A 17,368-nucleotide genomic window follows, 5' to 3' on the forward strand; every position below is an offset into this window, starting at 1 on the left:
AGCCAGTGGTGAAATTAACATTACAGTATGTGATTAGCAGATAATATCAAGGTAAAGAAATACCAGAAGACAATTTTTTTTGGTCTTTAAATAATCAACATATTTTTTTTCACTGTTGCTGAAAAAATTTGAGTGAAATGTCTTACAGAAAAAGGAAAAAAATGTGAGAGAAATGCAAACACAGTCTTATATGTCTTAACATAACAGTCTTAATATGTTTTTTGTTTTTTTAAATAAACAAAATCACAAAAAAACCTCCCCTGAATTTAAAAACAAGTTATTTTAAAAAAATGTTCTTCCCAAACTAAGCATCTAACCTACCTCCTGGAAAACAGCTTTGCAGGCCTCATAATCTTGAATATCTTCATACAGCCTGGGCTCTCCTTCATCCAAAGCTGTGCGGAAGTCTCCGTAGAGGAGGGGGTTCCTTGAAGTGTACTCTGTGTGGGGCTTGAAGTTCTCCTCCAGCAGAGAACCAACTTTTTTCTGTTATAAAACATCAACAAATGTCATTTGGTAAGTGTTTTACGGCTCTCGCAACTGCGTAAGATCACATGAGCCTGCAGGACACATTAAACATGTTCAGTTTGGTACAAATTTTGAATTTAGCCCGAGTGGCAGCCAAAGCCAACTCTGCACACGGGACCTCCGAGATTTTTTCCCCTTCATTTGAGAAGGCTAGGTGTTAGATCTTACATACCATAAAATCAGGGGTGTGGCTGAAAGACAGTAGTAAAAAGAGCCAAGGGTAGCAGTAGAAAGGAGGGGCAAAGGGGATGGGGGGGGGGGGGAGGGAGTGAAGACAAAAGCAGAGGACAGAACATTGTTAGAGAACAAGAAAGAAGGTGAAAGGAGAACATGTTTAGAGAAAAAAGTTTTCCATTGCTGTCAAGTTTTGAACCAAGGACCTATGGAATGAGAAGCAAACACTATAACCTCTAGACCACAAGAGCACCCAAGAAATGTCAAATAATGTCAGTTCATAACAATACTTATCAAATCTTTTCTGTGGTAAACAGATAAGAGCATATCCTTTATACTTATGTGTAATATATAAATGACACATTTTCTCAAAATATATTAGAGTATTATGGGTCTTGATTTATTGAGTGTCAGGTCGTGTTGTATCTCTATACAGATGATACTTAACAAATATTGGTTTTGGAATTATTTCTCATTCATCAATGACAAAATGAACTCACTGAGACAAGCTCTTTGTCCTGATCATTGATTAAACGATCACTGATGACACGATAGCATTCATTTCTCCACAGCCTCAAGAACTGCTCGGGTTTGCTGAAGCGGTCCGGTGTGGAGAGGCACAAGCCATTGTAGATGCGGGACAAATCTCGGAGGTTGAAAATGTAATGGAACTTGGATGGCGTTGGAGGAAGCTCCTTCACAATGTGACTGAGGAAAAAAACAAACAAACAAAAAACACACCACTGATTAAAGAAAAGGGGGGAAAAATCTGCTGTCATATTGGATAACACAGACGCATTAAATCGAAATAACTTTTTTGCATCAGAGGACTTTAAATTGAATCATATAATGCTACTTTTACTGACATTATTTTGATTTAACAAATATGAGGCGACGTGGTGAAATCAGGCGCTCGTCAATATAATGAAATTGAAGAAAAACACATTTTTCCAACAGTTTGGCCATTTCTATCAAAATTTTGTTTTTTGGCTATATGCCTTGAATGTTCAAATGAAAACACATTTCCAAATAAACTTTACTGAAAAACCTTGTTTAAAGGCACAAAACATGTAATTTTCAGTTTTCAAGGAATCTTAAGCTAATGATGTCCCCAAACTTTGGCAGCCATTTTCTCATTAATTTAACCACTGAAACTAGGCTACCCCACCTTCTCCAATCGCAAATATCTCGACTTCTATTCAACCTAGATGGATTTTTTTCCCCCTTGTATTCAAGATCTTTTTTTTTCTTTCATTGAAAGCAAGACAAATGAAAAAGCTTTAAGATGATACCAATGACTCTACATGCCCAAAAATTGACAAGCGCCTGATTCCATCCTGTTGTGACCCAAATGCATGCACAAAAAACCCACCTGTAGAGTTCCATGGTCATGTTGGTGATGGTTGAGGACAACTCCTGGAGCTCTTTCACAAATGGCTGCAGATGACCCTCCAAGATGGAGTTGTAGATCTTGAACAGTGACTCGTTGTCTGGGAAAGTCATGTTGAACACAGAGAACAGCGACACAAAACGAGGATCTGTTTCGTTTCTGCCACCACCAGCTTTGCCCATGGCAGCCACATAGCCCATGTCACGCATGTTCTTCCAGTTGAGATCTTTGCCACGGTCGTACATTCCACCACGTTCCAGCAGCAGTTTCAGTAGAGCGATAGGCTGCTGAGTGCCATAAGTGTCCACCTAGCAGAAAAAAACCCAGTAAAACATTCAAATATAATAACAAATATATGCTTTTACGCAATCATCAACACAATTTAGATAATTAAGTAGGCGGGCCTGCCAGTCAGAGCTAACCTCAGTTGAAAGTAAAGCACCATTCTGAGATACTTGATAAAAATTTCTCCCCACAAGGGAGTGGGACTCAGGTCTCCAGCATGCTACGGTAAAGCACCAAACCATTACTCCACAGACAAGGGTCAGACAAATGAATACAACACAAATCATTAAAAGTATTGTCAGAATGCCACATTCAACAGCAAACAGCTATTTAGGAGGTCTTAATTCATCCCATGTGAATTCATGATGTATCATCAATATAGATTACTGTACCTATACTAATCAATGGTGCATCATTGATATGCTTATAGTCTTTTGTTTTCTGTCTTCCTTTGGTTATGCATACATATATTTTATGTCATCATTATTCTTTTTTCAGTTTTATTCACTTAACAATTCTAGTTCATTTTCCTTCATTTTGTTATACAGTACTAATAATTATGACTACATTTGATAAAACTAAAAGGTAAATAATAGCCTTCAAAATGAGTACACCGATAGATCTGTCAGCCTGACAAAAATTTGTCTTGCACAGACATGGAATTGATCCCAGCATCGAATGAGTTAACCCTATCCGTACTTCGTGTTTTACTATCGTATCCATACGACATGGGGAACTCTGTGCCCCCACTTTCCAAAGAGGAAGTTTACTTGTTAATCCTATCAGTACGCTTTGCATTAGCAGTCTGTCAAAAAGATTTTTTGAGAAATACTGACAGTTTCAAAGAGATCTTCATACTAGAAGTTTTCTAAAATGTGAAGAATACAACCCTGGGGGTACAAAATGACCCCAGGGGTTACGGATAGGGTTAAGAGACCACATTTCTGTTGCTACTAGTTAATTCCTAAGCACCACAATGTGGTGTCATTGTCCCACATTACAAAGCCCAGATTTATCAGCATTTGCCGACCTGTGGCATGTTCATGTCATCGATGAAGATGATGAGTCGTTTGCCAGGCGGAGGCCCGTACGTGTCCTTGGTGCGTTTCTCCACGTTGGACTCCACATTCCTCTGGACATCCATGGAGGTGGTACGGGAGGAGAAGTTCATGTTCAACAACAACTGAAGAAATAAGAAAATGCAACAAAAAAAAAAGCTTAGTTTATCAGATTGTGCAAATGTAATTATAAATAATTATTAATCAACTGCTGAGTGTAAGACACTTCGGCGTATGCTATTTTGAAAAGAGATGAAAGTCGGAGTCTTTCACTGAGAAGTCTAAATGCGTCATAACACGGTGGAATCAGGCACTTGTCAATTTTCGGGCATGTTGAGCTATTAGTATCGTCTTAAAGATTGTTTGTTTGTCTTGCTTTCAATGAAGAAAATACCTATCTAACATAAAAAGAAGTCAAAATATTTGCCATTGAAGGAGGTGGGTTGCCTCACTCCAGTGGAAAAATTAGCGAGAAAATGGCGCCAAAGTATGGTGACTTCCACAGTTTGAGAATCCTTGAAAACTGAAATGTACATTTTTTGTGCCTTTAAGCAACGTTTTTCCACAAAATTCACACATAAATATGTTTATTAAATGGATATTTAAGGTGTTGAGCGAAATAAAAAAATTCGATAAAAATTGTCACATCAGCGAAAAAGGTTGTTTATTTTGTTTTCATTATTTTGATTTCACCATGCTGCCTCACATATTGTCTTTCTCATTATATTGTGCATAATGGGTTGCTGATGTAACCTTTGAACTAGTTTGTACTACTATCATTGTACTTGAAATTGTACCCATGGGGATGAATAAAAGTCATCATCATCATCATGTGCCTCTTCCACCCTGGTATTGGATATAGGCCACAAAGAACAGCTCTTCGTCAGTCTCTGTTCTGGAAAATCTTCTCTATATCCAGCCAGCTGTGTCCCATATGCCTGAGATCTGCCTCTAGATCTCGCTCTAAGGTGGATCTCAGCCTTCCTCTCTTTCTCTTCCCCTGAGGGTTCAGTCTAAAGCTTTTCCTTATGTGCTACTTATTCATTCATTCATTCATTCATTCATTCATTCATTCATTCATTCATTCGTTCATTCATTCATTCATAAATTCATTCATTCAATCATTCATCCATTTTATGTTTAAAAACTAATATAATATTTTACAATTTTTTAATTTATTCATTAATTCATGCTGCTCTTGATATATAAACTCACATGTTGGTCTTGATCCAGAGTCCTCAAGAAATTGGAAGTTGTGGCAGTCTTCGAGGTACCAGTCTCACCAATCAGAACGACTGGTCTCTTGATGCCGACCATCAGCTGCAGCAGCCACGTGGCTCTCACCGTGTCCACCGTTGGCACGAGAATCTCATAGAACTTGAGCTCTGGGTTGTGGACGTACTTGGGCACCATCTTGGACCACGGCATCCACTGTTTCTGCTCAGCGTCGTAGAAGAACTCATACAGGGTCTGGTGTCCTGGTAGCTCACCTGATTAAAACGTGTCATTGAGAATCACTTCAATATATTACCCCTTTGAGCCCTAGCCACCGGTACAACGATGGAGCATAATCTGCCCATAGGCCTAGCCACCGGTACAGCGGTGAGCGAGACCCCATCCTCAACCTGGCCCGTCTGAGACAAAACACTTATAGAAAACAGAGATTACTACACAAGACGTCACTGATTATTCGGAAGATCTTTCTGAATTAGATGCTGGTAATGACAAGGACTACCCTGAGTGGGATATGGAATGTGATTCTGATGAACACATGAATGTTAGTCATATATTGCTCAGGGGCTCAGGCAGAGGGGCACAGTAGCCTCAGAAGGTCACGGCTCAAAGGGGTAAAGAAAGAATGAATGATACTTATTTTATTTATTAGAAAAGAGACAGAGCTCAGTCAACAAACATCCCGAATCATGAATTCCAATTATGAATGCAAAAAGTGTCTAGATACCCTAGCAGACAGAAGAATTAAGTTATCTAAGGCCTGTAATCTACAACAACCCTTCCTTTTCAGAACAAATTGGATTATCACTGAGTTTTGAAAAGTATTGAGATTTACAAAAAGAATAAAGTTAAAGATCTGGTTACATCACGGAACAAACAACGCACTTTTTCACTCAACCTGTCCAAGATTAATCATAAACCCAGCAGTCAGAAAATCAATGAATAAACAAATAAACAAAATTTCATGGCACTTTACCCTCCATTGTAATTGCCATCCTTCCCAACATACAAAGATAAGACGTTTTGAGCCTTACCAATCAATAGAAGGATTCCTTGTGAATCAAAGTACTCCGGATGTGTTAAATAATATTTTCCACCTCGACTCCATCAGAATCCGTAATTAGAGTAAATGGTCTTACTCACTCACAGTTTGGTTCTTGAAGTTTTTAAATAAAAGAATATGTATTTAAGACAAATAGTGTTTCAAATGTTCATCATGCTTGTGACTGCAAATGGAGAGGTGTAAATTGAATAAAAATTGTGTGGATGATTATTGTAGTGAGGGGACTAAACTGAGCATGAAGCTCCCAGTCTTGAAAATCCATTCATTAAAACATTCCAACCAAGAAAGATAGACAGCACACACTGTGACCAGAAAAAAGATGAAATCAAAACACACCTTTAGATAAAATTTTATGTGATTTATTCTAATATTGACTTATTCAAGACTTGTTTGACTTTCTGAACACATTTTGAAAAAGAAAGGAAAAGAATCCCCCCCCCCCTTAAAAAAAAAATATTGTAATGTTTGCAAACAGTTTTAAAAGTACTCCATAAAAACACACTCAACATGCACCTCATCAACAGAACAAACCCATAATCTTTCATGATTTGCTTAACTAGCATCATGAGCAGAAGCGGAGGAGGAAGTTATAGTATCTGCAGAGGTATATATTTTTGTTCATGCTATACATTTTTTGTGAAAATTTATAAGTGAACATACAAAAAACATTTAGTGATTGTTGATGAAGTAGAAACCAATAAGGGAAAAGAGAAAGGGAGAACAAAAACAAGCCCACTTTCAATGGCCGCCCGCTGCAGTCGCAGTGCACTTACTCAGAAATTCCTTCATTTTCTTTCGGAAATGCATGGCAGCCACTTGAAGCAAAAATATTAATGAGCTTTTAAGGCAGACAGAGAAGTACTAAATATAATATCGACTGCTTTGTGTACAACTCCGCCACACACCATTTTGAAAAAAAAGACACACGACGGAATCTTACACCAAGTAGCCTAGATAAGCTTGATATTTCTTTATCATTCTTTTAGAAAACAAAAGTGTTTCCCAACATATTAACAGACACAGTCTATTTGAAAGTTTGAAACAGAAATTGTATGGCACTGTTAAATAAATACTTAATTGAGAAGTTCACAAGATGTTACGTGTTTATAATCAAAATATCTAGAAAAATAATCACAAGTATAATCTTATTTCATTCAGCGGGTTCAGGAACTTATCTCATGATGTTCCTACAGAGCTAATCCATGTTGCTCCATCAAAATAAAGAGTGTAAGAGAAAATTGTTGTAAACTGCAAAGTTTTCTTTTCATGCAACTGATAATCGTAAACAAAATTCATAAATATTGTGATGATGACTTCCATACAGCTGTCTCTCTTCTTGAGACACTGAACATTAAATTGCATGAAGAATTTACAAAAGTCATTTGGATCGTGTAAAGAATGTGTTGAAGAAAAGTAATATATATAAGAAAGAAGAAAATCATTCCTGGCCTCTCCTTGTAGATTAACTGTGGTTTTGTACTTCACAGTAAGTCCTTGCATTGTTGGGACAGATTCGTTAAAATCTGTCTTTACAAAGACACATTTTAGTTTTAGAAAGAGCTTTAGTTATAGTTTTACAGCACTTGCCATTCAAATATATTATATAAGTGCCGAAGATAACAGGTGCTACTATAAAGTAACATACAAAGAAAAGAAGGTGGAGAGATACGGACACTAGATGTTTGATAGAAAAGAAACCACCTGCATCAGAGCACCCTCGAACCACCCATAAGACACATTTTACAACTCTCTACTACACTGGGGTTCCCTCAAGACAAAAAACTCTCAGGGTGGTTCAATAGGAGCGGACCATAGTTTTCTTGTGTCTCACCTCTAAGCCAAAGACAAGACAGAGAGTGAACTTTGCATGCAAGTCAAACAAAGTGGGCCAAGGAAGAATATACAAATCAACTGAACCATTAGATCTAATTCCCCAATTGCCTTCTTCTTTAAGAATAAGATCTGGAACAGATATTGGCAATCATGTTTTGCCACTCATTTCTCTGTTTTATATTTGCTATTATTCAATTTATTCCTTTTCTTTAGACACAAGTAAATCCATTACAAATAAATCCAGATCTATCGAAAGCATGCCATGACCCAATTTACTGAGACAAATAAAAATGATTAAAACATTAGATACAACCCAGAATTCCCTGTCATTCACAATTATCACTTTCCATTTCTTTTTTAACACAAGTAAAAGGAAATATCAGACATAAAGGTAATATCAGGCAGAAACCCACTATATCAAACATAAATAGACTGTGACATCAATTTACCGGGAGATGCGTATTTGGTTTCCTCCTGTACCAAGGTCAGTGAGGCCAGGTACTTGACGTAACCATCAAACTTGACTCTTCCATCCTCCAGAAGACATGCACCCACAGACCAGATGAGAGACTGGATGAAAAGCGCCTCCAACTCTGTGGGCTCTGGGAATTCTTTGACCAACAAAGCATTCAGCATCATGGTCAGTTGGTTCACCTGGAGGAAGAATAAAAAAGATAACATAGTCCAGTACTTTATATTTCTGGCACACATTCGGTACTACATGATTGTTACTGTGAATACCACAATAGACCATAAATCACTGATCTCGTCACTGTAGAGACATTGTGCAGACAAAATAAAGGAAGAGATTTCTGGGTATTTAAAAAAAAAAAGAAAGTCTCCATTCTTCTGAGCAAATTTGCAAGCCTGTAACATTAAGTCAGTTTAACAGAAACTTTCAGAGTGAGTATCAGCCTGAGCGAAACACACAACTAAAAAGGAAAGCGGCCTTGCACAGACACTGGCCATTATGCTCCTCTACAAACAACTGGAACAAAAATATTGGGTTGCATACATTAGACCCCATTCCCATGAATAATTACAATAATTCTAAATAATATTTCAACAATCAGTTTCAGTCTATGACCAATGCATTTGTAGAAACAGTTTCAGGGTATCTTTATATAAGGCTTCCAGAGTACAGCTCAGAATAGAATACTGTCTTTGGGATTCCAGAAGCAGGCATTCATAAGACATGATCAGCCCAGAAAAGCAGTCCTTTTGAGAATAGACAACAGACTCTCGGCATTTGCCCTTTTGAGAACTTTAGCACCAGGCATTTTGTCCTGCCATTTGATGCAAAGAATACTCCTGAGACAAATCAGATAAATAAAAGAGTAAAAAATAATAACAATGGTACTCTCCATCCACGCTTAATTCAAGGGAAATCAGATTCCCTACCAGCCTATTATGTAGTGCAATGGTAAGGTCCTTTAGCATTGCACATTCATGACTTGAGGTCAGCTACTGCATGAGGAACTTTATTTTATCAAGCATCTCTCTGCTAACAAGCAGTATCCTACTAAGTCTGGGTTGGCCCCGATATGCATGGTCATTTCAACCCTCCTTGCAAATAGACTAAGTTTAATGAGGGGTGTAAAACACTATATTCAAAGTCCTTAACACAATGTCACAACCTACTGAAAGCATTTTTTAAACAAAGCAGCCAGAAACACGCAGAGACATGAATTACCATTACTGGTCACTACCCTCATTATCTTTCTATGATAGAAAGGAGCAGCTCACCATGTTCAAGTTGGTCAAGGGCACGATAGTCTTCATCTTCTCCCCTTGGCGGCCATCTTGAATACCCTCTATGACCAGGTCTATGCAGTTGGGCACGTACTTCTCGTAGAGCAGGTTCAGGTCGTCTTGTTCCTGTTTGGTGGGTCGAGTCGCCACCCACTTCTGCCAGTAGGGCTTGTAGCCCAGGTTTTTCGGATCAACGTAGACCATACCACAACGAGAAATAGTGGCAGGAGAGGCATACTGAAGGTCAAATACCTGAAGAAAAGACATTTTGATGTGAGTCCAAGATATGTTTTGCCAAGCCTCAAAACAGGACATAACTTCAAAGGTAGCAAAATATTTCTCTCTGTACCAATGATTAATTTTTGAGTTCTGAGATCTTCCATGACGAAGAGCTTGTCATTAAAAGTCAAGAACATTTCAAAAGACTTACAAACAACTCTCAACTAACATTAATCTTTTAGACTCTTTCTGAATATTGTTTTTTGGGGGTCTAAACGTAATTAATTAGTTGCTCAATTTGGCTACAAGGAAGATGTACAAAATAACTTCATGTAAGCATAACCATCGCTCAAAAGGTAACATATGATATATCAAATTGAAGGAAATTGAATGAAAAATACATTCCAACATGAGACAAGGATTAATTTTAATGAGGAAATTAAATTTTGACGGAAAAAATCACACTCACCAGAAGTGGGAAAACAAATTAGCATAGCTATCTTACCATATACAGGCCAAGAGAATAATCCCCAAATTTCTAAATGCGCAGCTTTTCATTTGAAAGCAATATTCCACATTTTTTTTACGGTTATACATCGTTCTGTTGATTCAAGACCGCAGGAACTAATTCACTCTTTCACCAAACCAATGCTTTGACAAAGTGAAACTAGAGGTTTTCATTTTCTAAATCCTTTCCAAGTTTTCAATAATAATAATAAGTACTTATAAAGGACAGATCATGTTACAACAAAACAAAACTGAGGCACCCTATCATTGCCTATATATTGGAAATACGTCTGCAAGGGGAGTGGACTCTCGCCGATATATCGGGGATACTTTCGGAAAAAATTTTTTAAACACTTATTTTTAAAAAAGGATAAAAATTAATACATCCCCTTTCTCTCCCCCCGCAAAAAGCCCCAAATGCATATATCTTTAAAAAATATCTTTAAAAGTAATCACAAAAGCTTTTTTCATAAACAAATATTCAAATTTTGAGAACTGTAAAAATAAACATTAATTTTTAAAGAATGAAATAAACATCAAAACCAACATGACAATAACAGAATGATAAGAAAAGAAAAAAAGGAGATATTTTTGTTAAATAAAGTTATGTAACAAAATGGCAGAGCATATCTAAGCCAAACCATTAACAACATAGCTCAGGTGACAAAATGGCGGAGCGTATCTAAGCTAAATCTTAAACAAACATTATTAACATGGGTGACAAACTGGCGGAGTGTATCTAAGCCAAACCTCAAACAACATGGCACAGTGCTTCTGCAGCCGAATTCTCTCTCCATTGGCCAGTGTGAGCAGCCTGTTGTCGTCCATGACAGAGTTCATGTTCTCTACCCACAAGGCATCCACATCCCCGTCGTAGACAATGTACTTCCTTTCACTTTTGTCTGTGGGCCGGTTGATGTCACGGAAAATGTTGGACAGGAGGCCGTCAGTCCAGTCTCGGGTCACTGGGTCAAGGATACCGTACAGCTCGATGACCGACCGGTCTTTTGGGTTGATGACAAACAGCTTGGTGGTGATACCCAACCTGGGGATAAAGATGTTTAAAAGTCACTTTGCTTATTCAGTTTGTTCGAGTAAACAGAAGTATATCAGCTCAATAGATAAATGATAAAATTGACCTTTATTGATCCATATAGGAAAATTTGCTATACAATGACATAACATATATTATATCCATATACATAAATGCATGAATACATAGAAACATACATACTTAAACTCACAAATGTCCTAAAAACATGCCACTGCTAGTTGTCCCTGTGCAGCACCTTGTTATTTTTTTTTTAAGTTAGGGTTATTGTGTCTTGCTCATGGACACACAACCACAAACCTCAACAATTCACATGAATCTAGGTCACTAAAAATATCCCAGCAATGCAACGCAGTTGGCTGTGGACTTGAACCCAAGACAGTATTATCATCCCTTGCTCTACCAACAAACTGCCTTTTCAAATAAGCGTTTTAATGACTTTAAAGAAAGGGCCAGGTTCTCATTCCTTGAAATGACATAAGCAATTCCATCTTTTTAGACAACAAACATCCCTTGTTCCCTCAAATAAAAACATCAGTCAGAAGCAAAAGACCTAGGCTTCTGATCTGTAACAAAGAAAGATATAGAAGATCATTTTTATCATCATCTATCAAAATGCTTCAATCTTAACCATCTTGTATAAGTATACTTACGACCTTAGAGCATGCATCAAAATAACATTGAGTGTGTATCTAGCTTACGATTATTATTGTTTATATAGCTGCTCATTTATATTATGCATGTGATTGTAAGCCTACGTGTGTGTGCATGTGTGTGTGTGCATGTGTGTGTGTGTGTGTGTGTGTGTGTGTGTGTGTGTGTGTGTGTGTGTGTACACGTGGTGAAACACCAAACCAATGTGCCAGGATCTGGACAATAAAGATGTATCTTATCTTATCTCATCTTATCTTATCTTAGCTTATCTAATATCAGAACCAAAACAAGATGAGAAGCAATAATTAATTAAGAACTTCTAAAGCAGCGACCCACTTGGTCTGAGCCTGGGCGAGAGTGTTGATCACCACAGATTTGCCTCCTCCGGTGGGTCCCACGATCATGGTGGTGTGTCTTGTCAACATTGTTTCATACATCTGAACCACTTTGTCAACCTGTGCACAATAAACAAAACAAGTATGGCAACTTTACTTTAAATAATTACCAGCGAGGAATAATAATATACACACATTTTTCAGTTTGAAAGCAGGAAAAATATCTGATGCTATCAGACCTTATCTTTACGTATTCTTAACCTCCCTTGTTTTTACCTTAAAGGCAGGACAAATAATCTGATAGGACCCGACCTTATCTTTTCTTTTTCGTACTCTTTTTCTTCTCCCTGTTTTTCTAACCTTGAATTTCAGAAAAATATCTGATCTGATCTGATCTTTCAAAAATTTTCTTCTTTTCCTTCTCCATTGCTATACAATAACAGACTTTTGAGAACAGAGTCAGGCAAAAAAAGCTCTCTAGTCTGGAAGTTTTTGTCAGGGTTAAAGGAAATATTGTGTTTATTTTTCAGAGGCAAAAGACATTACAGAGGGTAAGGAAGCAGCATTCTAAATCCTGGATCCAAGCAAAAAACAAATGTGACACAACGCAGTGGAATCAGGCTCTCATCAATTTTTGGGCATGTTGAGTTATTGGTATCATCTTAAAACTTGTTCATTTGTCTTGCCTTCGATGAAAAAAATACCCATTTATCTTGAATAGAAATTGAGATATCTGCAATTGAAGGAGGTGGAGGTCACATTATTTCAGAGAGTAAATTAGCTAGAAAATGGCCGCCAAAGTTTGGTTGTTTCCATAGCTTAAGAACCCGTGGTAACTGAACACTTACATTTTATGTGTCTGTAATCGACGTTTTTCAGTAAAATCCACAACAACAAAAAATGTTGAGCCAAAAAAAAATTTGACAAAAATAGCCAAAGTGGCGGGAAAATGCCAGTGTCTTCAATTTCATAATTTTGACGAGCGCCAGATTTCACAGCAAAGCTTCATAATTTAATAAGCCTGTTCAGGCACGTACCTGGTGGGGCAAAAGCATGTAGCCATTGTCTTGCAGCACCTGCTCCACAGCATCGTTGAAGTTGGGATAGCGGACACGAGGACAGTCCAGGCCAGGGAACAGATCTCCAATGAGGCCCAGGAAAAGTGGCACGTCTTCAAACACAAACTTGGGTAGGTTCATGTCTCTCAGGGCTCTCATCAGCACCACATCCTGGAAACACAGACCAGTATGTGAGGTGAGATAAGATGAGATGAGATGAGATAACACAACACAACACAACACAACACAACATACAATAACCCTTCATTTTCCGGAAGCTGGCACAATGTGACAGTACGACAATATGGCAAGGTTATCACGTGACAATGTGACAGTGTGAAAAAATGACAGTATGACACTGTGACAACAAATATAATGACAAGGTTACAGTGTTACAATGTGACCATGTCATGGTGCGACGATGTGACCGCATTAGGGTGAGACTATGTGACAACAAATGTGACAGCATGAGCAGATGACCGTATACCGGTACGACGATGCGACAAATTGATGGAGGAACCAACCTACCTCTGCCAGGTCAGGTGAACCTCTCTTGAGCTCTCCAGCCATGACCAGCACAGACTTGAGGGCACGGAGACCGAAGTCGTAATGGTACTGCTTGGACAGCTGCTCCTTGGCCAGTTTGTACAGAACTGTCATCTTCTTGGCCAGAATCTGAGCAATGAATGACATGGGTGATAACACATGGCTAAGTGCTAATAAATTCAGAGCATTTAGAAGGAAATAATTAATAATGATCCAACTCTCGGCAGAGAGACCCAAAAGTCTATAGAAGCCTGGAGGACCTGCAGCTTAGAGGTAAATGAGAAGAAGAAGAAGAAGGAGGAGGAGGAAGAGGAGGAGGAGACGGAGGAGGAGGAGGAGGAGAAGAAGAAGAAGAATGTAGATATGGACGGAATAGCCTTAGCTTTGCTCTTTTTAATTATCAAAGAGTTTAATTTCCTTTTGCAATACTTGTTCCAGATATAAGCAAAAAAGCCCCATGTACAAGAATAGCTCCTGCATTTGCAAAACATGAAGTAAAAATCCATCAAATCAAATAAAAAATCGACCAGAATCTGCTCAAAGAAATGACAGGGGAGATGATACATGAGAAAGCTGTTACTTTAGCAGATTTTGAGTTATTACACTCAGTGGTCCAAATATAAAACAGAAGAAAATCAAGTTTGTTTAGGTCATGAGAATTGGGTGACGATATACAAGCAAGTTTTAAACAAGGCCGAATTTGAGTGGATAAATGTATAGGTTCAATAAAGAATGAAGAAAACTAAGTCTCGGGTAGCATATAGAAAATTGTTGAAGCTAAATAACAAATGGGTTGGCAACAAGTAGGGCCTACCATGGGCATACTCCTGCCATCAAGGAATAGTCTTGATGTTTGTGAAATACATACGAGATATGCATGAAATCAAAAAAATAATATTTTTTAAAGAATAAATACAGGAACAAATAGAGAAAAACAACTTTTGCACAATTTCACGCTCCTACCCACCCACCCCCTTTAAAAAAATCACTTTAATGGTTGGTAAGAGAGGAGTAAAGCTCCCACCATTCTGAACTGTTGACCTAGTAAGCTTAGCAACTTTCATGGTCACTGTGAGTTGTAGCTATGTCACACAAGAAAAGAAAACAGCTAGCAGTGATTGTTGGGGTGCGCAAAGACACGGAGGGGTTATACTTTATTTTTTCCATGACATCTTAGTAGTTCCCTTCCAAATGCTTAAACTCCACCTCAAGTGTTTATGGTTTAGTAAGCATTTTACTGCTCTCACAACACATATAGGTAATATAAGTGCCAAAGATTAAAGGTGTTACAAGAGAGTAACAAACACAGAAAAGAAGGAGAGATACGGATGAGAGATGTTTGATAGGAAAAAAGGAGCGAACCACACCAGAGCACCCACCAACAAAACTCTGGTGTATGATAATCAAACTTATCTGCATGTCAAGAGCCTACAACACCAAGCACTCAGGTAACAAAGGAAGAGGAAGGCCCTGCAAAAGGTGGATTGAAGGAGTCAAGGAAACCCTAAGAAAACATAATATCAGAACTGAAAGAGCTGCGGAGCTGGCCTACCATAGAAAACTGCATCTCCCCTTAACGGCAACAGAGGATGAAAAAGTAAAAGTAAAAGAAAGTAATGAAAGTTCTTTGAAAAAAACAAAACAAAATCACAAGCAAAACAAAACAAACCTTAGCCAGGAGGAAGCCTTCAGAGAACAACATAATCTCACAAATCTGCTGCAGATCCGGCACAATGACCACCACTGGACGGAACAGCGCCTTCACAGACTCAGGCAGCTCTGTACGTCCAGCATAACCTGGGTTCATGGTGATGAAAACACCAACTCTCGAATCCAGGTCAATCTCTTGCCCCTCAAACTGTGGAAGATTATCATAGAGACACATTCAGTAACTGACATCTTTCGGTTGCTTTGACCACTTATTTGGCCAAATGTATTATCTTCACTAAATTAACTTTTTCGGTACAAAAGGGATTCCTTAACCCTTTGAGCCCTTGCCACTGGTACACTGGTAGCACGTAATACTACCCGTATGCCTAGCCATCGGTACAGCAATGAACGAGACCCCTTCTCCAACCCGGCCCACCTGAGACAAAAGTACATACGAAAAACAGCATTTACTACTCAAGACATTATTGATTATTTTGAAGATCTTTCTGAATTAGATGCTGGTAATGACAAGGACTAGCCTGTGTGGGATGTGGAATGTGATTCTTATGATCACATGAATGTTAGTAATACATTGTTCAGGAGCTCAGGCATGGTAGCCTCAGGAGGTCAGGGCTCAAAGGGTTATAACAGCTATAATTCAGTTAAATATCGATGGATTTGTTTGTGTGAGCACTCAAACTATGCGTAATCGGACAGAAAATAACAATATCAATGAAAATTGGAAGTAAATGTAATACACAACCAGGGGTAGATCTTGGGTTTGATTCAATTAGTACACCCAAAAATGCCACCGGTGTGGCATTCCGTAATCAAAGAGTTAAAGCAGCATTTGTTGAGTAATAGTTAGGCACTTTGGCAAGGCACACAGAAGACATGAGTTCAGTCCCCATCGGAGGTGAACTTTTATTGAGTGTCTCTGTCGTTCCACTGGGATGTTGTATCCCTCTCAACCCAGATTGGCTTTGACAAATTGTCGTTTATGGGTTTTTAGCGACAAATTTAAAATAGAGAGGACAAAATAGTCTCTTCTAGGAGAATATGGAACACTTTGATAGCTAAGGAAATAGTTTGTGTCAAGTAGCGTGTACTCCTTAACGCGACACAAGAGGGTGCAAAAAAGTTTCTTATTTCTCTGTTTTTTTAACAGGCTTCATTATTATCATTATTATTATTATCATTATTATCATTATCATTATTATTACTATCATTATTATTATCCTTATGATTATCCATATAATAACAATAATAATAATAAATACCATTTGTATAGCGCATATCCCCTGCATATCCCCGCTCAACAGCAGGCTCTATGCGCTTTACACTATATTATTACCCCAGCAGACCATAGAACACTCCGAAACATTCTCAGCTTCCCAGGAAGCATACAGTGCAAGCAGCTGATTAAGCGCTCTAACACTCAAACTGACAAGATCTTTTGCTGTCTATAGCCGGGTACCCATTCCCACCTGGGTGAAGTGAGGAAAATTCGTGTAAAGTGCCTTTCCCCAGGACACAACGTCGGGCCCCTGGCGGGATTCGAAACCACGACCTTACGGCTGCTGTCATTACTCACGTGGAATCTCTTTAGCTTGAGCACCAGTCCGTTCTGTATGGTCTTGAGTTGTGTGGAGATGACAGAGAGCACAGAGACATCAATACGGTTGAACTCATCAAAACAGCCCCAGGCTCCACACTGACACAGACCCGAGAGAATCTTGCCTACCGCCTAGAGGAAAGAGTGATAAATTTGTCTCAGTAAGACTTCAATGGCATTTGCAACACAAATAGGTCATGTAAGTGCTGAAGATTAGAGGTGTTACTGGAGAGTAACATAAAAAGAAAAGGAGGAGAGATAAAGGTTGACAGGTATTGGGTAGAAAAGAAGGAGCAAACCACACCCGAGTGCCCACCAACCAGCCATGCAAAGAATAAACACTACTACTGAGAGATAGACAGATGGATGGATTTAACAAAAGATAGATAAAATAATGTAAGGATGGATGGATGGCTG

General features: G+C 38.4%; 1 protein-coding gene across 2 annotated transcripts in view; it reads right to left on the reverse strand.

Moving 5' to 3' along the window:
- The window catches only part of LOC101850776 (dynein heavy chain 10, axonemal), a 98,424-nt gene that overhangs the window by 39,591 nt on the left and 41,465 nt on the right, over positions 1–17,368 (reverse strand). For both annotated transcript variants that reach the window (XM_035973794.1, XM_005091495.2), the window contains 13 exons: positions 16,931–17,083; positions 15,356–15,544; positions 13,669–13,815; positions 13,120–13,311; positions 12,084–12,202; positions 10,793–11,087; positions 9,311–9,568; positions 8,014–8,218; positions 4,651–4,925; positions 3,408–3,560; positions 2,075–2,400; positions 1,203–1,410; positions 322–486 (listed from right to left, as the gene is read on the reverse strand). In XM_035973794.1, coding sequence (XP_035829687.1) covers positions 322–486; positions 1,203–1,410; positions 2,075–2,400; positions 3,408–3,560; positions 4,651–4,925; positions 8,014–8,218; positions 9,311–9,568; positions 10,793–11,087; positions 12,084–12,202; positions 13,120–13,311; positions 13,669–13,815; positions 15,356–15,544; positions 16,931–17,083 — 2,685 coding nt within the window. The remainder of the gene's footprint in view (positions 1–321; positions 487–1,202; positions 1,411–2,074; positions 2,401–3,407; positions 3,561–4,650; positions 4,926–8,013; positions 8,219–9,310; positions 9,569–10,792; positions 11,088–12,083; positions 12,203–13,119; positions 13,312–13,668; positions 13,816–15,355; positions 15,545–16,930; positions 17,084–17,368) is intronic.

This window comes from Aplysia californica, unplaced genomic scaffold (genome assembly GCF_000002075.1).
Source record: "Aplysia californica isolate F4 #8 unplaced genomic scaffold, AplCal3.0 scaffold00031, whole genome shotgun sequence".
In the NCBI taxonomy this organism is placed as follows: Eukaryota; Metazoa; Mollusca; class Gastropoda; order Aplysiida; family Aplysiidae; genus Aplysia; species Aplysia californica.